The 20,784-nt window shown below is 46.0% G+C and overlaps 1 protein-coding gene across 1 annotated transcript in view; it reads left to right on the top strand.

The window, feature by feature from the left end:
• The window catches only part of TAF3 (TATA-box binding protein associated factor 3), a 114,447-nt gene extending 110,330 nt beyond the window's left edge, over positions 1–4,117 (top strand). Inside the window, exons 6-7 of the mRNA XM_082279711.1 lie at positions 1,191–1,297; positions 2,058–4,117. Of these exons, the coding sequence (XP_082135837.1) occupies positions 1,191–1,297; positions 2,058–2,172 (222 nt within the window). The 3' untranslated portion in view covers positions 2,173–4,117. The remainder of the gene's footprint in view (positions 1–1,190; positions 1,298–2,057) is intronic.
• The last annotated feature ends 16,667 nt before the right edge of the window (positions 4,118–20,784 follow it).

The raw sequence follows: 20,784 nt of genomic DNA, 5'->3' as shown, positions 1-20,784 counted from the left end.
GATGGTGCCTACTCTGTATCTCTGTTGGAAAGGGGACTGTTCCCTGGTTAGTATTTCTGGGCCTTGTATTTTCTAGTTTTAAACCACAGAAACATTCAGGGCTTTAAGTGGAATCAGGGAAGAGTGATGTGTTGGTTGCAGCTCTGGTACATTCCTATTGATTTTTCACGAAGTGCTGTTAAGATGTACAGACCACCATGTAGTGGTTTTTTTTTTTTTACTGAGAATGTTTGGGGCTTTTCATCTGCTACTTTTTAATATCATGTTTATAAGCTGTACAGATAGCAAAAAGTTATTGCCTGAGATATGTGTAAATGCACAAAAGCAGGGAACAAAACAGTTTCTGGTTTTGAGATTCAGTGATAATGTGCAAATCTTCATAAAGGAGTGATGGAGTCAGGGTAATGCCCCAGACATTTTGTACTTTGTATTGTTAATTGCACTCCTTTAGGTGGATTCTGTGACATTTTACGTGTATGTTTTTAGCAAAGAGCTGTTCAAGAGCCACTGGAAATTTAAAAATACAAACAGTGGGTCAAGCAGGATATAAACATTAAAAAAATGCATATGATGAACCCGGTGAGCAGCTGCCCAGTACTGTAAGTGAGCTGCCTTTCTTGTTTCATTTACCCTTTAGTAAATTGTACTGTGGCATAAATGTCATAAGGGGAATGGAAAGTTACTCAGTAACAACTTTTTTTATATCCTGATCTTATCAGCTCGTTGGAGTTGAAGACTTTGGCTAATAAGTAATGCAGCAATATATACACACGGCACTGTATATTTTACATGCACATAAGAACTGTTATCTTACGCAGGAGGCTGCCGTGGCTCCTGCTTCCATTAACAGGGTCGAATTTTAAAAGTATAGACAGAGAAGGAATTGTGTCCTTAAGCCCTGGTTCTGTGTGTGAATGCCCGAGCTGAGGTTGGGTGGTGTAACTGGCTTTACTGGTTTACAGGACAGTGCAGAAAAATACATGATTTTGTTGTCATGAGCAGTGTAGGAAAATCAATTAAGACGTAACACTGAGCTCTCATGATCAGAGAATTCACACATAACAACAGGGGCTGCTGAATGGCTTAGCCAGATAAGGAAGGAATCTTTTTTTGTTGTTGTTTATTTTAATGTCAATTTTCCTGCCTGCTTAGCCCTGAAAACCAGCTAACTTTGCTTTCCTTTGCACCAGATCCGAGACGAGTGGGGTAACCAGATCTGGATCTGTCCTGGCTGTAACAAGCCAGATGATGGCAGTCCAATGATAGGTTGTGATGACTGCGATGACTGGTATCACTGGTGAGTTCCTCTCATCCATCCTCCTCTGCCAGTGCCTGGCAGATTGGGGCTATATTACTAAAAAGCCTTTTTTTTCTAATAGTTTGTGACGTTGGGAATATTTAAATAGCTTTGCTGTGTCCAATTTAATAATCTGGGAGATATTTTTATCTCCTTTGCTCTGAAATTTGAAAAAGCAGATTTTAAGCTGTGAAGGAGAGTTACTTTTTAATTAATGGGCATTGGTGATAACGGTTGTTTTTAAACTGCTGGGAAATATTGCTGATTCTGGTAATTTTGTGAGAACTACAGGATTATGAACACAGTGTATACAGATAGACAGTTCAAATTATGAAGCATTGTATGAACAGTAATATAAATGTCAGCTCTTATAAAAAGGTTGGGGGGAATTAATCACTTTTTAGGCTTTTTTTTTAAAAGCTACATAAAATCATAAGGGTTTTTGCAGATGTGTTAAAGAAACATTTGAAATTATTTTAAATCTAGTCTATTACACCTGAAAGTGCACTCATATTTTCTACTAAAATAGCACTTTTTATCTGAGTATCCTTTTGATATTTCTCTTTTGTTTCAAAGCAAGAATTTTTAGGTTTCGATTGTTTTTTAGGTTTCAATAGTTATATTCATTAAGATAGTGATAATTGCTATATTAATTTGAAGGCCAGATCCTGTCTCCCACTGGCAAGTAGCATTTTTAGGGGTAAGAAGCAGAAGCCATGTTACTCCACTGAGGTGATGTGATATTTTCCTGTCCTTGCAGGCCTTGCGTTGGGCTTACGGCTGCACCCCCAGAAGAGATGCAATGGTTCTGCTCCAAGTGTGCCAACAAAAGGAAGGATAAAAAACACAAGAAGAGGAAGCACAGGGCGCACTGAAGACTTGGCAGGGGACTGAAGTCGTGCGGTCACCACGGCAGCTCCTGCCCCGACTCTGCTGCAGGAGGGATCCACCCTGCCCGCGTGCCCCTGCGGCTGCCGGGGTTGTGTCTCTGCAGTGGCTCAGGGGCGAGGAGATGCTCTCAGTCAGGGGCTGTTGGCTTTCACGGACCGTCCAAGCCCGTGGCATTGGATCTGGGTACATTCTGATGCTGCTTCTTTCCCTTGCCAAGGGGAATTTGCACAGAGCGCTGTGAAGACTTCGGTGGTTCCTGGGACCGCTCCCGCTCCTGTGGCTCGGCAGCAGCACGGATGAATGTTGTAAATACAGATATCTGTCCTATTCTTTCTCGGTTTGTTATTAATCCCTCTTGAACCTTTGCAGTAAGGTGCTGAGAGGAGGAGAAAATGTAAATTGCAGTAAGTTGTAAACTGAGACAACCTTCTGGAATGATTTCTGTAGTCTGGATACAGTTCAGCCTCGACTCTTGCTGAGCCAGATAATCATAATGTGGAAATAAAAAGTGGCTGGTAAATATTTTTGTGACGAGAATATATGAAGCTTTTTTCCTTGATTTTTAGTACTAACATAAAATAAACATGTTCAAGCTTTTGTGATATATCTTCTATTTTTTAAAAAAAAAGTTTCTATTGTGTCAATTGTTTTCTTCCGTGTGAATTTCTTTCGGTGGACCTGTAATATATTTTATACTTTGATTTTTGGTTTGTTTTTTTTTTTTTTTTAAGTGTTTGTCAACGTACCTTTTCATTGCTTGTACATTTCATCGGTGTGTAAAAACACTTCCCATTAAAAGATTTTCACACGTGTAAATACCTGATATTTATAAAGTAAATTTTTTTTTAATTATTTTTTAGGCCTTGAGGATTTTTGTTGTCATTTGCCCGTGAATACAAACCTAGCAGCTACTAAAAGCCCGTGTGACAAACGCCTGTCCTCATGGCTGTGAGGGATTGGTGAGCTCTGCCCCAGCTGTGCGTGCACGAGGAGGTGGCCAGCACCGTAATTAGGCCTCAATTCAGATACTTAAACATGTGGTAACTTCTTAAGAAGTGAGTAATCCTATTGCCTTCAAGGAGCCTGTTCCCACACTTGGTTGTACATGTGCTTAAATGCCTTCTGAATTGGGAGCTTAGGCCAGGGGGGCTCTGCACTTCTGGTGGCAGCTACAGCGTGTTAATCTGTAGCTGGAATGGACTTTTTTCTCTCTTTTTTCTTTTTTTTTTTTTAACAAGTGGTTAGTGACTTTGCCAAAAGGATCGTGTTTAGGTAGAGGAGATGCAGGTGTGTTCCTCTGCTTTGTGTATCACCTTGGAAAGACCAGTAAAGTGAATCCCAGTCGCGTTCCCCGTTGAAAATGTGAGGGGAAAGTGCAGAGAAACTGAAATAAAAGTCAGTGTTAGATGTTGTAGTGCAATGGGTCTCAGAGCTAAATAAGAATAAATCTTGAAAAAAAATGTATGCCTTTTCTTTCTAATCAATTTGAGACTGCATTGGTTAATTTGGGGATATTTGTATTTTGAACCAATGCAGTGAGAATGTCTGGTGTTGGAGAAATACAGCCCTTTAGCCTGTTGTGCAGATATTAAGAGTTATTTTTTAAATGCATCCAAATTGATATTAATGAGAATGAATTAGTCATGTTTTAAAAAGTACCGGTCTAGTTAGGGAAATGAGGCTTTGCTGATAGAACTGTTAAATTGCAAATCAGTGGAGATACAGATGAAATTGGTTTATTAAAAGTGCACTGTTACCTGCTTTGTTCAATGCCATCTCGTTTATATTCCGTCCCTGTTAATTACCAGTCAAGAAAGTTCTTGGGTTTGATTTTTTATTTTCTTTTGAATTGTTGGATGTTGCAATGCTGATTCTTGGTTTTTTCCATGTGTAACGTGCAGACATACGAAATACGCCGTCTTTGGTCATTTCTGGTTGCAATAATAAAGAAATTAGCTTTTGGTAAGTTGTTTATGCATTTCCTCCTCCTCTCCGTGAATCAGAACTTCTCACATTTAATCAACTGAATTACTCAGGATGCCATGGGAGGGCTGAACTTGCCCCTTTCGATGGCTGTTCAGCTCTTTCTCTGCATGCTTGGCCTTGCTGCTGCTGGGTTGGTTTCTTACCCTGGCTTTTATGGTTTTATAAATGACCCTTGTGGCAATAAAACCAAAGCATCATTTTCAGGAGGCTTGTGTGGCTGAGGGGATTAGTAACGGGAGAAGGGGCCCTTCACCTCCGGGTCATCAGTTTGAAGCCAGGCTTGGTGCTGAGCCTGCCTCCCTTCCACTTATGCTGGTGTTTATCAGGAATCTGTGGCATAAATGAATTATCATTCCAGAAATAGTTATCCCTGAGCAGCCACGGGGCTTGGACCTTCTTTACAGCCCCTGGCCCCACCCAATGCTGAGCAAGCCCAGTTCCTTCCCCAGACCTTTGTAATTGCTGCTGTAACTTCACAGGTTAGGTTTCTTCTCCATAAACTTTGTGTATGGGAAGTTAGGGAGCAGTTAGGGCAGCTCCCTTGATTCGTTGCTTGATTTTAGTGTTGGGATTTGTGTTCATCTGAATCCTTTTATTTGGATTTTGGACACCACCATCCATGAGATGGGGGCACGGTGGGTGGGCTGCAGGTTGGTTTGCTCGTTGGATGTCACGGGAGAGCATCCAAGTCTCTGAATGGTTTTCCTGCCTTGAAGTGCAGCTTCATCAAGAGGAGCATCAGTTGGGAGCGCTGCCTCTAGAAAACAGGTGTTTCCATGGGTGGTTGGAGTAGAACTGGTGTAGGGTTTAGAAAGGAAAGAATTAAAGAGTTTTCAGTGAGGAGACAACTCACCATCTGCTGCACTATAAAGAGTAGACAGGTACAATTTTCCCCCTTTGCGGACACACCATGTGGAGTGGATTTAAGCAGGACAGTGAGGATGGGTCGTAAATATTCAAGAAAAGAGCGTAAAAACTATTCCGTGAGAAAAGCTTGTTGAATCCTGCCATTACTCTGGGGCCAGATTTTTATCTGGAGTCAGTTGGGAGTCAGTTGGAGCTGTGTCAGTTTACAGCAGCCCAGGAGCTGCCCACTCGCACAGCCGGTGTTGGGGCTGGGGAGCAGCTCCATTCGGAGAGTTTTTTATCCTTTTTATCCTGTAAATCCTCCTCCAGGGCAGCCTGTGCCTGCCGTCACTATGCTGGGTGCTGGCTGCGAAGCAGGTTAGTAATTAGGCAGAATTGCAGCTTGTTAATGAGTTTTGCACCCAGAAAAAAACCATGAAGTTGATATCGAGACAGTAAGCACAAAGCTCTGAGAGGAAAGAAACTACTTTGACTACTGATTTTTACTGGAGGACATAGATATAAAAGCAGAATATCCATCCCCAAAGTAATGGGAATGCACTTTTCCCGAGATAATCTTCCTTTGGGGCTGTTTTGTGCTCAGAGCATCATTTCTCTGCTTGACAAGGTGTTTCTCTTCTGAAGGTGTCCTCAGCTAAGTACAGTGAGGATCTTTATGCTCTGCAACTGATTTGTGATTCCAAATGTCCTGGAAGAGAAAGGGAATAAAAAAAACCCCAAATCAGAGGGTATCAGAGCCTGCTGACTTTGTCTGGGCTTTACAGAGATAAAATATAGTGTATTACTTCACTGTATCACCTAAACCTTCTTTGTTCTCCTTTCAATAGGACGATTAAACAAAGACCTACTAACCAAATTAAAGTATAAAATGAACGCTGAGATATGGAAACCTTGCCAGGAAGAATGTTAATGAATGAAGTTCACTAAAGGCATGCTGGCTAAGTTTTCAATACAAATAGTTTTATGGCCAATCTCTTTAGATCATAGCAGTTTTCTTTAGAAGTTTTAAGTCTCAAAAGTAGATGAGTTTCCTTCACTGGGGAATGAATTAGATAATGCTCTGAATAAACTCCCTCTTCGCCGTCTTGTCAGTCATGCTGCTTAGGAAACTCGCCCTTTCTTCTGGGGACTTTTGGATCAGCTGTAACCTCAAAAGTAGAAAGCTGCTATTAATCCATGTGTGCTGTATGGCAGAGGAGGCTGTAACGGGAGATTTACAGCCAGCAAACAGCTCATACCTGGCTCTTGTGAGCAGAAACCATTAATCGTGAGCTGTGGCAGCCGAGCCAAGGGTTCTTTCCCTTCAAGGTGCTGCTTCAGCCTCTTCAAGGTTTGCACTGGGTGAAGGAGGGGGTCGGAATTTTTATTTAGCAGGGCCTGTGGTGGTAGGACAAAACAAAGAGAGGGTTGATTCAGAGTAGGTGTAAGGAAGAGGTTTTTTATTATGAGGGTGGTGAAACACTAGAACAGGTTGCCCAGAGAAGCTGTGAATGCCCCATTCCTGGAAACTTTCAAGGTCAGGTTGGACGGAGCTTGGAGCAACCTGGTCTAGTGGAAGGTGTCCTTGCACATGGCAGAGGGATTGGAATGAGATGATGTTTAAGGTCCCTTCCAACCTAAGCCATCCTTGGGCTCTGTGATTCTAAGATGCTTATGGAGTGACCTTTAGCACCAGGACTTTAAGTCCTGTGATACTTCTCACAGGGAGAGAGGAGGAGAGCTGAGGGCTTCCAGACTATTTGTTCCCCCTTGGCTGTTGCCCCTTAAATTTTCTTTCTAGTCCTTGTCTGCTCCAGAGTCCTGACCCCTTAACTCAGGTGTCTGGTGGCCTGTGCCAAAGCCAGCACAGCTCAGCAGCTGCTGGGTGCCTTTAGCAAGTGGGGATTTCCATTCCAGCATGGTGACACTAAACATGCTGACACTTGAGATTTGGTGTAATATTGGTTGGAAATAGATGATCTTTAAAGTCCCTTCTAACCCAAACCTTTCTATTATTCAGTGATTGCTACCTCAAGCTTTGACCAGGAAGGCAAATTTTCTTCAGAAAACAAAATGTCAAGTAAACCCAGGATAGAAGGAAGATTTTCCAGGCAATTTGTAAAACACAATGAGAAAGTCATTTCATATGAACACAACTCCCTGTTATGATTTCGGTGTGAATGCTCCCATAATGACTTTGAAACAGTTCTACAAAACCAAACAGAAAATAATTAGGTGATTTTATTGCCTAAATGAGGGGATGAAGGAGAATGAGACTTAAAACACATATACAAAAATTTAGGTTTCATCAACTGTCATGAGCAGGAATTTGGTTTACAAATTCCGAAGTCTTGCCTGTCAGTTCCTCCCTAAGCCTGTATCTTGCTGTGCCTGTCATTTGCTTACTGTGGGACTAATGACAAGTGTGATGGCGTGTCACCAGCCCGACACCTGGGGCTCCAATACCACTGCTTTACTGTGTGCAGGTGACCTTCAGGCTTCTTCCTTCAGGCTGATCCCTCCCCACGTGTGGAACTGGACACAGTTTGCTGTGGATTCTTTTAACTTGGCATCTAGATTTGGAAAAAAAAAATAGAATTGTTCTTTTACATTAATTAGGAAATAGGGACAGGGGATAGTGTGCAGTTGTTTATTTTTAATTGAGTTGTAATTTACAGCTCTTTTTGGTAAATGCTGTAAGAATTGTCTTTTTAGGAGTACACATTGGCTTGTGGGTTTTTCTTGTCCTCATGGTCCTTTGCATGGATTCAAAGGGAGAAACTTGGTCTTGTTATCAAGAAAGCTGGGCACAGTTCCCAGTTCTGCTGTGGTGTGTTTAGGTGCAGGATCAGAGCGTGTCCCAGTTTCCATCCACAGGAGGAGGATAACGTTTCCTGCTCTGTGAAGCCCAGACCTTCCCATGGGTTAAATAATGATAACACCCTTCACAAGGGCTGGACAAAATACAGAGCCATTGGGAGCTTCCCCAGTGACAGATCTGTCTTTGAACCTGCTCCTCACCTGAAAATGTGTTTTCATTGAGGTTGGGAGCTGGAAACCATCGATGACCCTCCAGAACCAGGGAGATCCTTTGGCTTTGCAGGCTTTACTTGACCCTCTTCCAATAACTTTTCCAGCATGAAACCAACTCTCTTTTCCTCCACTGATTTCGAGCCTTTCTGTGAAAGGAGCCAGGCTAAGCTCACATTAAGACCTTATTTTCCTACTAGCTCTTCTTTCCTTCCGGGGATATCTGGTGGGGTTTATCTGAGAAACAGCTTCTTGCTTAAAATTACTTCAGGGATGTCAAAAAACGCCTCTCATAATTCATACAATAGCTGCCTTCTCTGGGCTTTGTGGGCTGTGAAATGTCTGCGTTGGTGCTTGGAGCTGCCATGTATTAAGATGCTGTGGATGAAGTGATGCTGTTGTTCTCTATATTTTCTGCAAAGACAGATGCTCAGTCAAGCCCAAAATCCACGCCTTTGCCTCGGTATCTAATAACCCAGCCCAACCATTGGCTCTCAGTGCCACCTACTCTCTAAAATGCTGGATTTGCAGTGCCACAGCTCAGGAGGAACCACATCGCTCCAGCCCTCGCAGTTGTCTGGCTGAATGCTGCACTTTTTGTTTTCAGCATTGCTGGCCAGGAAAAAAAAAAAAAAAAAGAGATTCCCAAAGCAAGGATGTTCCTCAGTTTCATGCTGAGGATTCCACGGAATCTCTCTAATACATGAGATGATGTTTAGGGAATATCACCATGACCTGTGCAAGGTCTTGAGCTGAACCAGCAAGAGAGTCACGTGAAAATGCTTTAATTTGGGGACAGTTTGCAATGGAGAAATGTCTTCCAACTTCACTGAACCTAATCTTCAGGTGCCACACACCTGTCCTGTCTGGGATGATTTTTAAGTCTACCTGGAGGTTTCACAGCAAACATGGCAAAGCTCAAGCAGCTATTGCTGTGCACCCACTTAACCTTTATTAAGACTTCATTTACTTATGTTAATCAGATCACAAGGATCTATTTCGGAAAACCTTTGTGTCCCTTAGAATTGGGAAAAGCATTTCCTGCACACCAACCCCTTTAGAAGTGGATCCATTTGATTCTCTGTGTCTGTGGTTTCTCTCATCTGCAAATTCTGGCTACAAAAACACTTCTGTGGGGCCCATAAGGATGGGCTATTTTTGCCCTGTGCATCCAAGTTACAGTGATTCCAACTCAGATGTGTTTAAGATGGATATTTGGCTCTTTGGAAGATCATAGAATCACAGAATCATAGAATGGTTTGGGTTGGAAGAGTCCTTAAAAATCATCTCATTCCAACCCTCTGCCATGGGCAGGGACACTTTCCACTATCCCAGGTTGCTCCAAGCCTCGTCCAACCTGGCCTTGGACACTTCAGGGATGGGGCAGCCACATCTTCTCCGGGCAACTTGTGCCAGGGCCTCAGCATCCTCACAGTCAAGAATTTTCTTCCTAAAATCTAATCTAAGTCTCTCCTCTCTTAGTTTAAAGCCATTCCCCCATGTCCTGTCACTATATGCATGTGCATTTGTCTCTAATTAATCAAACCAACATGAGATACTTTCATTCTTTCAAAGAGCTTGGATGGGAAAAGGATGAATGCGAGAGCAGAAGGGGAAATGTTTTGAGCTACTAAGAACACAGAGTAAAATATATTTTTCCATCTTAAGAGCTTAATTCCACCTTCAGCCCTCATCTCCTCCATTTCAGGCTTTGGTGTTCATCATTTGCCAAGGGCAGGGCCAGATCTTCTGCTCAGGATCTTTGGAAAACTTAATTCTTTAGAATAAAAACAGGAGCAGCTTGCAACTTCTTGCAAGCACCTCCCAGGGCAGACCTGCTGTTGCTAATGCCAGCGAGGCCCAAGGTGAGCTTTTGGCAGGTATCAAATCCTCCTCTCAAGCCAAGAAGTTCCCACTACTAGAGAGCAACACTATGGTCTACTTAAGTTTTGTAAGCCCTTAATGAGTCACTTGATATCAGCAGGATCAGTTCGCTTACATGGAAAGGGCTCCTATTTCTCCTGGTGGCATTGGCTCTGGTGTGTGGAGCCGGGCAGCGCGGAGCTCCAGTGACTGATCCTTCCTACACCCACTTGCACAAGGATCCGGCACAGCGATGGACTCATCTCAGATTCCTGCAGGAGGTGGTGACAGAGCTCCACCTTAATGAGTTCATTGCCCTGCCAGCATTCTTCCCACACCCAGGTGCCCATGTTGGCAAAGCTACGCTCCACCAGCTCGCTGGAAAGCATTCCCTGGGATTTTAACAGGGTACAGATCTTGGGATACCTGCCTGGATCCTCATTTTCAGTTGGTCTTGGTTGGTGGTCTGGTGGTGTTTACGAGCAGAACCAAGCGTGCTGGTTTGGTAGCAGGGAAGGAGGGTGGTGGGGAGACACGGGGGGGACCAGATAAATTTCCAGGACTCCCACTAGGCCAAGTTTTGTACAAGTCATGAGTGTGCACGTGGGTGGAGGGAGGAGCCAATGCCTTAGCCTGTGCCCGAGGCTCTGGTGAGTGTTAAACCCGCTCTGTTTACCAAAGCCGTGCTTAAATGGCTGCAGAGCTGCATCACATCTTTGTTTTCCTTCTGGCTTCTGGATGGCATGCACTGGTCATGGAGTTAACACTTGCCAAATCGCATTGCTCAGGCCTCTGGTATGAATCCAGCCTTGGATGCACAAGTTGCAAAATAGTTTCAGAGTTGAGCGTGCTCTTGGCGTTGCCTCCCCCAATGAACTCTGATTTTCTGCAGCAATGTGGTAATTTAGCTGTTTACTTGCATTTTGAGTTATCCTTATCTCAATCAGAATTACCCTACTGCTTGCAATGGGTCCCTCACTTTTACTTATCTGACACTGTGTTTCCCCTCTGTGCAAGACGAGTGCCTGTCAATCATTTTCTGGAAGTGGATCTTCCAGACTTTCTACCCTGAAAGCAGGTAGATTTAGATTGGATATTAGGATATTATTCTTGATTGTGAGGTTGGTGAGCTCCTGGCACAAGCTGCCCAGAAAAGTTATTGATGCCCCATCCCTGGAAGTGTCCGAGGCCAGGCTGGACGGGGCTTGGAGCAACCTGGGATAGTGGGAGGTGTCCCTGCCCATGGCAGGGGCCTTGGAACAGGATCCAACCCAAATAATTTTATGCTTCTATGACCTTCTGAGATATCCAGTCAGATTTCCCATCCCAATGCAGCACATCCCACCTTGCCATTCCTGTACATGTATTTGGGCAAGGCAGCTGGGTGTCCCCAGTGATTGCTGGAAGAGAGTAATAAAACCAGGTAACTATTCAACGTTGGTATGAGTTTAATGGCTTAGGGACTCAAAAGCTGTGGCAGTTCCCATCAGATGTGCCTGGAGAAACCCTGGGGCCAGGCGAGCGTCACTCACTTTCTGTGAACAAGGACTGATTTGTTTTCTGCTGGCGTTAGGAGCAGCGAAACCAAAGCAGGGCGGTGACGTGATTTGTGCCAGGTCACAGAGCACGTCGGGGGCACAGCCAGGATGGGAACAGGCACCTCTGAGCTCCCATCGACGCCAAGCAGACGACTGGTGCCGGAGCTGTCTGAGGCCAAGGGGGTCAGTGTCTGCAGAGGGGTCACCTGATGGTACAAGAAGGGAAACTTTCCTCTGCTTTCTAAGCCTGAGGTCCCCTCTGGCAGATAATCCCTGTTTTAATAGTGACATTTGTTGCAGAATACACCTTTGAGCCTCCTCCATCCTTGGGTACCTATCCATGTACTTTTCCAAGCACCACTGTATGAGCCTGTCAGTGGGGGCATGAGTTTGTGTTGAGTTTTTATCCCAAAAGTGGGACTCAGCTGCCAAGATCTCCCTGTAACAGACGTGCGAAAGTCTGGATCCCTCTGCGAGGGCCTTCCAAACCAAAGGCATGGGGAGATGTCTGTGCATGGGCTCCCCTCGAGGCTGCCTGGCACACCTCTAACCACAGCCAGGATACGATGCAAGAAGAGCTCAGCAAAGCCCTTGAAAGAATTGGGCAGGAAGTGGTGATCTGGGATAAAATCAGGTTTATTTCTTCCTGGACCAAAAGGTGCACCTCTGCAGAGACCCCAGTTGCTTTGTCACAGGTGTCTACACAGACAGGACTGTGGTCTGGTGAGCAAACTGGAAGTGAGAGTCTCCTAAATGGTTGCAATAAACTCCATCAGCCAACAGATATCTGAGAGAGGCATTTCCATTTCTGTGGTCCTGGGTCAGGATAATGTGTTTCTATATCCACACTTGCTTTTTCTTTAGGTTATTGCAACCCATCTCTGAGATGAAGTGGTTTAGCTGCCTTCACTGGGTAATTTTCCACACCTAGCTCCTTTGGATTTCTTTTTATAAGTCTCACCTTAACTCTAAATTTATTCAGGTTTGTTTTTGTTCATATGATAATCACAACATTCTTTTGATACATTTTTTTGTCAGCCTTGATTTACTGAGATTTGCTTGCAACCTTCATTCCAGTTTACCATTTTTTGTGTGTGGGGATATTTTAAATGAATATAATTATATTTAATAACATATGCAGGTACTAAAGCATCTTTTGATTTGAGTCCTGACTTTCGTTATTACCCCCCACACACATACACACCTTTTTAGATAGTCTCTGTTTAACCTATGCCTAGAGATTAATTAAAGTGTCATTAAAATGCCTTTAGTACGTTTTGTGTCCTACATGCCTGGAAATACTTTTTTCCCACAGTCAGAATTGTTGTGCTTGTACCAGCAATAACTGGCATGTGGCTTGTTTTGTAGATCACCACGAGATATAACGAACACTCCTAATTAGAAGAAAACACATTCATTTTTTGGATGCCTGTTCAAAGTTGTCTCAGGAAGATCCACTAGCTTTTCATTTACATCTCTCCATCGCTCTGGGCTGGCTCTGGTGCCGAGCGCTCGCTCGGAAGCACAGCGTGAGTCCCACATTGCCCGTTGTTGTGAAATGCAAATTTAGGCTCTTCCCAATGAGTTATGGGGCAGAGTTTCTACCCCATCCATCAATTTTCAAGCTTTGAGTGTTTAAGGGTGTATAGTCCAGCCTTGAGTGCAAAGTTTCCATCCTCTTTCAGTATTTTTCTGGATTTAGTATTGGTTTGGTATGGTCCTGGTTCTGGGTGGGAGAGAAGTGCATGAAACAGTAGAAATCAGCAGCTTCTGATCATCCCTGGGAGAGGAGCAGTGCTAGTCCAGGTATTTTTGTAAATAATTTGAAACACCACACAAATGCAGTTCTATACTTTCTTCTCCAGCCCTTTGCATCTCCTTAAATTTTTTTTAAAACCCCCAGCAAATAAATACCCATGTGAGCGGCTGGGATAGAAAAACAAAACCCAAAGTGCACAGCCTCCTCATGGGCTCATCCCATTCTTAAGTGAAAAGCAGGACACTGAGCTCCTCATTCCCAGTTCTTAGGGAGCCAAACCAGGACCCTGGGCTGGATATCAAAGCCCTTGTGCAAACCCAGCACCAGCTTAGGGGTGCCACAGCTGCTTTCTGCTTTCACCTCTGTCAGAACAGGAGCTGAGAATCACAGCGTCACAGAGGTTTTCAGCCATGGAGTCAAGCTCGAAGCCTTCTCCATCCCTTTCCTCAGCAGTATGGACCAGGAAGGCACGAGCCTGAGGGTCATGGGTGCTTTTAGCATCACCCAGTGCAGCTCCTGCAGCCTCCTGTCCCAAAAGGCACAAGAAGGAAAAAAACCCATGAGACAAAAAGAAGAAAACAAACGAAAGGGGAGCAAATTACTGACTTCTCAGGGAAGGTGGTGCTGAAGATACTGTAATTATAATCCTTTTCAACAGCTGAGAGGAATTCGGGTGTTTCATGGCCTGGCTTCCAAACCTGGGCAGGTTTTGCAGCTGTAAGCTTTGGAAGCCGGGCTGAGCAGCTCTCCCCCTGCTGGTAATCTGTCACTGGCCTTGGCAGGTTGGAGCATCCACGAGGACGCCTCTGGGACACCACTGGGGAGCATCGTGGGCAGACCCCGTGGCCCCTCTTCTCCCATGACTCAGGGCCACCCCGTCACCTCTCAATAACACTTCTGTCTTTTGTAAGAGGGCTGGCAGTGACCCACCTCGCAATTAGCAGGTGGTTTGGGGAGAACTGCTAATAAGCACCCTGGGAAGGCAAACCTGGGAGGGAGGCGGGTGCTGCCTTGACTCAGCGTCCTCCTGGGGTGGGGGGAGAAGGATGCTCTGGATCTGCTCAGTGGGGTTTGAAACACAGCCTTGCCTCCATTTCCAAAGATTCTTGGGGCATCCCATCCTAGATGAGCCGGTGAAGAGCCTCAGAGGACAGATCACCACTGGTCTTAGGCTGGTGCCATCCAGTGCCACCCTCTCCTTGTAAATTTTTGTATTGTCTCTGCCTTTCTGCTTCCATAAAAACCTTATTACCAACCTCTTTTTCATTCCCCGCTTTTCTGGTGGGTACCACTTCGCTGGAATGTTGCAAAAGCCATAGCGGGCCACTGTCAGTCCAGAAAAAAAGGGTTGCCACCCTAAAAAAAATCCCAGGTTTTCAGTCCTGTAGCCTTTAACCCCTCCATCCCCCCCCACAGGTCAGTGCCATGGGTTAGAATTTGTGCTACAGTAGCTCAAATCAGGACCTGGGGTATTATTTATCGCATTTAGTACCTGCCATCAGTCATGAAAACTTAACAAAGACCCTATTTGGTTTATCTATAGGCAGCTAAACAAACGTATCTTGCTCTCCTGTTATCTTCTTGTTAACAAAACGCTATCAGGATGTTCTAAACATCAGCATTTACTGTGCAAGAGCCCTTTATCTGGCATGATATATAGAGAGCCCATCAATTAGTGCAGGGGGCTTGGAAATACCTGCCACGCTTCGCTCAAAAGTCCCAGCACCGTCCCAGGGTTGCATCACGAGTAAATATCCCTGTGCAATTCCTGGCCTCAAGCACCCCTGAATGGGATAGGAGAGCTCATTATGAGCAGAAATAATGATAAACACATTTTTTCCACCCTTTTTTTTTAATATCAAGGCATGTATGCTGGAGACTTTCCTTAGAAAGAGTGATGCAAGAGCAGGCGAGGCACTGGATGGTGCAGGGGATGGGGAAAGGGTCTAACAGGTAACAGGCTTTTATTCAGAATGGCTGGATGGGGTTTGGGAGTACAGGGAACAGTGCCATGGGACAGTGCATCCTCCTGACAGCAGGACCTGAGCTGCAGGATGAGTCCCTCTCAGATCCCCCCACTGCCATGTGGCACTAGTGGAACAATTCTCACTCTGGCTCCACGTCAGCTCAAAAGGATGGAAGTGACAGGCCTTGGACAGCAACCCCTGTGGATCCAGGGCAGCTGCTTTCTCCAAACACCTCTGCTAAATCAGCACCTTGGCAGATGAGCCACTTCACCCTGCACTTGAAGGCATCAACCCCACACCATAAACACCCCCCCGTGTGTCAGCTGGGCTGGTGGCGTTTCACCCCGCTCGGCGGTGGCTGTATCGCAGTGGGAAAGTGATTCTCCAGATAAAGGGCAGATTGGGAGGTTTAACCCCAACTCCTGTTTGTCTCTGACTATGTGAATGTCTTGCAAAACAGAAACTTTGTAAACAAGCACAGGGGCTGGTTTGGAAACCACTGTGGCTGTCTCCAGGAGATGGTTACTCACAGAAGGTGTTTTCCTTTAGATGTATCTCCGAGCCCAGGATTTACTTCATGCACTTGCAGAAGTTGGGCTCTTGTGGATTTCCCAGTCATTTAAGTGTCTCCATGTATCCAAGAGAGTAAACTGAATGTTTAAAGGTTGTCAATTTATAATGTTTTAAAATTTCCAAACTGAAAATAAAGGAAGGAGCAGTGGAGTAGCCAGGGCTGGGCTTTGAAGAGGCGGCATTGAGCGTTTAAATTAAATAGGTGTTAAAACCAGTGAAGCCAGTGATGGGAGTCAGAGAGGGCAGATGGGATCAGGGCTTTGGGGCAGGCCAGTGCAATTAGTAGTGTGTTTGCACCAAGATGAGCAGGACACTGTAGGAGGAAGGCCAGAGAGGTGCAGCAATACAGAGATAAGAGCCCAGAGCAGAGCTGGAGCTGTCTGGACAGGGAAGAGTAGGAGGCACCGTAGAAATTTCCTGGGAGCTTATCACCGTGGGCCATCTTCTCCTCCTCTTTCACATCCGCAGCAGCCCTGGTGCCACAGGACTGTCCGAGCAGCCGCCCAGCCCTCGCCCAGCCCCGCTGCCGTCAGGCACCGTGGCTGCAAGACCCACCAGAGCAGGGTGGGGGGCTGTGGAAACACAGACTCCAGAGATCTGTAACATTGCTGAGGCTGACTCCAGTGCTAAATCCGTGAATCCATGAAGGGGCATTTGTGCCTCCATCCGTGCCGTTCCCAGTGGGAAAGGGCTGCTCGCTAAAAGCCATCCCAAAGCGTCGCATCGCATTCGGTCTCCAGAGGAGAAGGATGGGGCTGAAATAAAATCCAGCAGCGTGGCCCCATATGGGCAAAGCCTCGCTGGTGGGGAGGGAGCACCTCAGGTTAGTGGGGGACCTTTCCAGCTGCACTTTAACCCTCTGTCCTCATAGAGCCAGAGCTGGCTTTTAACACTCCTGGGCCAGCTCCACAAGACAGACGCCCTTTAACTTACGCCCAGAGCCAGGAAGCCCAGGTAAGGAGCCAGGCAGAAATTAAATTTAAAGGGGTGGTCATTGCTGATGGTTATTCGGTTTTGGGAGGTGTTTGGTTGTGCAGGGCAAAGCTCCGTGTGGGTTTTACATTCAGATATTCACCTCACACCGCTCTCATATCATTGCTGTCAGCTGTTTTTTCCTCCAACTGCTATTAAAGTTGCTATTTGATAGGAGAACAAAAGACAAATAGGAATCATTGGTTCAAAACCTCACCATCTAAGCATGATCTTTCTAGACCAGGAACTCTAAGCCCCTGATCTGTGCGATATATAGTTTGGGTACAATAACATCTGCTACAGTTATTATTACCTATATTACAAAGATCTCTAAAAAAAAAAAAAAAAGAGAGATATTGTACACATGCTGACTAGTTTCTCTGTTAGGGGGAGGGAGAAAAATAATAAAAAAAAAAGAATAAAAGTTTAATAAACGTGTGCTGTGTTGTGGATGACTTTGTGGCGACCTTTGTTGCAAATGGCCTATGCATGCGGAATAATGGTCTCCGTGCAGAGAGGGAAATGGCTTAGTGCTATCATCGTTGCCTCGGTAACCATCAGAGTCTCCATCTAGCAGAGAGAAATGAGTTATGAAAAGGCTTGAGTGAAGAAGGGATTAACACATGATCCCAGGGACAGCATGTCAATCAAAATCAGCGGAGAAATTACACTGCTCTATTTGAGAATGTCTCCGGAAACGCAACCTCGGTGGGTGTATGTATGTGGATGTATGCCGGCGTGATGGAGAGACCTATGGCTCTCAGCCTCCTATGGAATATATATATATTTATATGTATATGTGTGCGTGTGTATAAAACACAAGATATCTAAGATCACTGGTGTGCACATGCACAAGCACCCCCTGCACACACATTGCCTGTGCATTCATGTCCAAACTCACACACGAGGCACCTCTCTGTAGGGACACACCTTAGTGATGCCCACACTCACTCCATGCTGCCCCAAGCAGCCAAGCCAATGAAACCCATAATAGTTCAAAAAAAATTTTTTTAATAATCCAAAATGCGTATTTGATCCTGAAATTTTCTCATCCTCTCTCCTGTCCTCACCAGGCTTCACTGAAGTGTCCCTGATGGCATCCCTTGTTCCTGTAGGACAGCCCAGGGGCTGAACCCCCTGGTCCCTCTTGCACCTCTGAGAGGGAGACCAGAAGGAAATGAGTTCCCCTAAAACACGTTCAAAATGCAAAATCCAGGGCAATGTGGAGACTCCAGCTTTATCCTGAGAGCCTCGGTGGCTTCACCTGGATTTCTTCTGCCAGTGCTGTACTCCAGAGCTCTGCAACTTGTAGGTCAAGGGCATGGGAACTCAACCCACAGTTAACTCCCTCTTGGTTTTAGCTACTGCAAACTCTGTGGTGGTTACAAGCGCTGGCGCTGCTCAGCCGTGTGTGGCTGTGCACACATTTCCTATGGCGATTGTTTGCCTTGATTCAGCTGACGAGCTTTACATTACCTGGGACTAGAGTGAGTTTTCTGCTAATGTCTGGAGCAAAATGTGATTGCTGGGAAGGGAGGGCTTGTGTGGCTTCACAGCTGAGGAGTGTGGCTGGAAAAGGCCTTGAGTATTTGTTCTGTTCATTGGCCACTTCAGTAACAGAAAAGTTTTTCTTTCAGGAAATTCTCTCTCTCTCTCCCTAGTATTTTTTTATTTTTGAGCAGATGATTATTACAAGCAAAGTAAAATTTCTCATTGGTTTCTTCACTGTTTGCTGGGCTCTCATGCTGGGCAGTGTGAGAGCACTAAGGGAAGGGATTTGCCCCCTGAAAGCATTACTGGGCCACCACAGCCCCAGGTTTTCCCTGTGCTCATCACCCAGCACATCCCGCTCACACCTGGCCCCTCACATTGGTCCTGCATCCCTGCACAGCTCATCCCACACCCATAGCTCATCCCACACTCACAGCTCATCCCACACTCTGCAGCTACAGCCACAGTCACTTTACAACCTCCCCTTTATGTTCCATCCATGCATGGACTCTTCTCCTGCCCCATCCTGCCATTCCCCCATCACCACAGGCAAACACTTCCACACATCCCTCTTTTCCCCAGCACCCTGATGGCATTGTCCTACCTGGGCATTGTCCTACCTGCCCATAGAGCCCTCGTGCCCAGCATCACCCCCAGGACCACAAACCCCACCCAGGCTCAGCCCTTCCCTTGCTCACCCTTTGCACGACAGCACCTTCTTGGATACACCTGTGGGTTTTCCCCCAACACAAGCTCAGTGTGACCCCCCCCCCCCAAACACACACTACAAAATCCCCCGTGTTTCCCACCCCCTATGGCTGCACCCACTCCTCTGGGGTGCACCCACCCCCGCCCTGCAGCTCCCCACAGAAGAAACACCTGGGATCCAGCCTGCACGAGCCCAAATGTGGATGCCATCAAAACTCATCCATCGCCCAAATGCTCCCAAGTGCTCCCAAACACACAATCCCCTCTGACAGACAGGGACACCCCAGCCTAGCCAGGGCCACCAATAAATCCTCTACCCAGGGTTTCCACAGCCCTCCACCATGGTGAAACCCTTGACCCTGGCTTTTTTGGGGCTCTCCAAGCTGCCACCCTCTTCCTTCCCTCCTCCTGGCTTTCCTTTCTCTCGGGTTTACTTCCCTTCTGCTCCCAGTCCTTCCCCCTTCCCTTCCCTCCCCCCTACCACGTCCCCAGCCTCCCACACAAGTTTAAAGCCATCAGCCCAGCCAACGGTTAACCAAATCGCCTTGACCTCTCTGCTATTTGATATTCGCCTCCTTGACACTCATTTAGGAGCGCGCAGCGGTAAAGCAGACATTGGACAAGTCCAGCCTGAAACCAAAGCCCTATGAAAGGAGGAGAGAGATCAGAAGAACCTGATAGCTAGGAACTTGTTCTCTCCAAAGGCTTTCTGGACATTTTAGCCTGGATCAGGGGTCCGTGGAGCGCCAGTTCGTCGCCAAGCAGGGTGTAAACGTTAAATGTTAGCTATTTGTTCCAGAGATTGGCATGAAGATCGAGCCTTTCTGCCTCCTCTCCCCCTGACCCCCCTCCCGCAGTCTCTCCAGCCCGTCCAGAGTCTCACAGACACTCATTCATTAACGGTTTAATAACCCTCCCGACGTGATAACATCCTTTACTCCCGGCTCTGCGAGCGGAGGTGACCCTCGGGGTGGGCTGCTCGCTCGAGGTGCTCCGGGAGGCGGGGGTCGGGGGGTACCGGCTACTCCCGATCCAATTGTTGGGTGAGGAAAAGCATCTTCCCCTCACCACCCCCCGCCCAAGCAAAAAAAAAAAAGAGCTCAACTTTGGTGCTCGCGTCCCTAAAAGTCCGCAGGGCGCCTCCCGCCAGGGTCCCCAAACCTGGAGGGGGACACACACACGCTGCCACCCCCACCCCGGCCATCCCCAGCCCGGCTCCACCACCAGAGCTCCCAGCGCCCTTCTCGGGTGATGCGGAGATGCTGGAGATGCTGGCGGTACCTCACCTGATCGAGCCCTATATTATTTTAAATGGCTCTAATTTCACCATTTATCTCATTTGGCCCGTAACTGCGGATGCAGGCATCTGAAACAACCTTTCGAAACTCTGATTAGTTCAGCTTCGTTCAGTACCTTTTCCTCCCTCTCCTTTCTCCCCATTTCTTTTCCCTTCTCACTCCCTTTCTGCGAGACTTTCATGCGCTGCAGATAAGATATAAAATGCTCTATCGGGATCCTGTAATATTAAAGATCAAAAGTGGCATCAATTGAAGACCAAACGCGCGGAAAACAAAGGGGAAGGCTGGGAGATGTTCATCAGCTAATTACAACTGCAAATATTATGCAAATTTATCTTGGCACAGAAATGGAGAAAGCGAGTTTAAGTGTGGAGATAATGCTGGAATATTGAATGTTCAGCTAAGGGTGGGACGCGGTCCAATAAATTCATCTGAGGGAGAACCGGTATTATATATATGTATATTCCTATCGAACCATCTACACTTCAGATTGGGGGAGCATATCAAAAATTGCGGTTATAATTGATACTTGAAATTCCTTGACAAATATTGCACAGAATATACG

Source organism: Coloeus monedula, assembly GCF_965178545.1.
Source record: "Coloeus monedula genome assembly, chromosome: 4".
NCBI lineage: Eukaryota > Metazoa > Chordata > Aves > Passeriformes > Corvidae > Coloeus > Coloeus monedula.
Note: the sequence above shows the minus strand (reverse complement) of the source record. Positions and strands in the feature narration are given on the sequence as shown.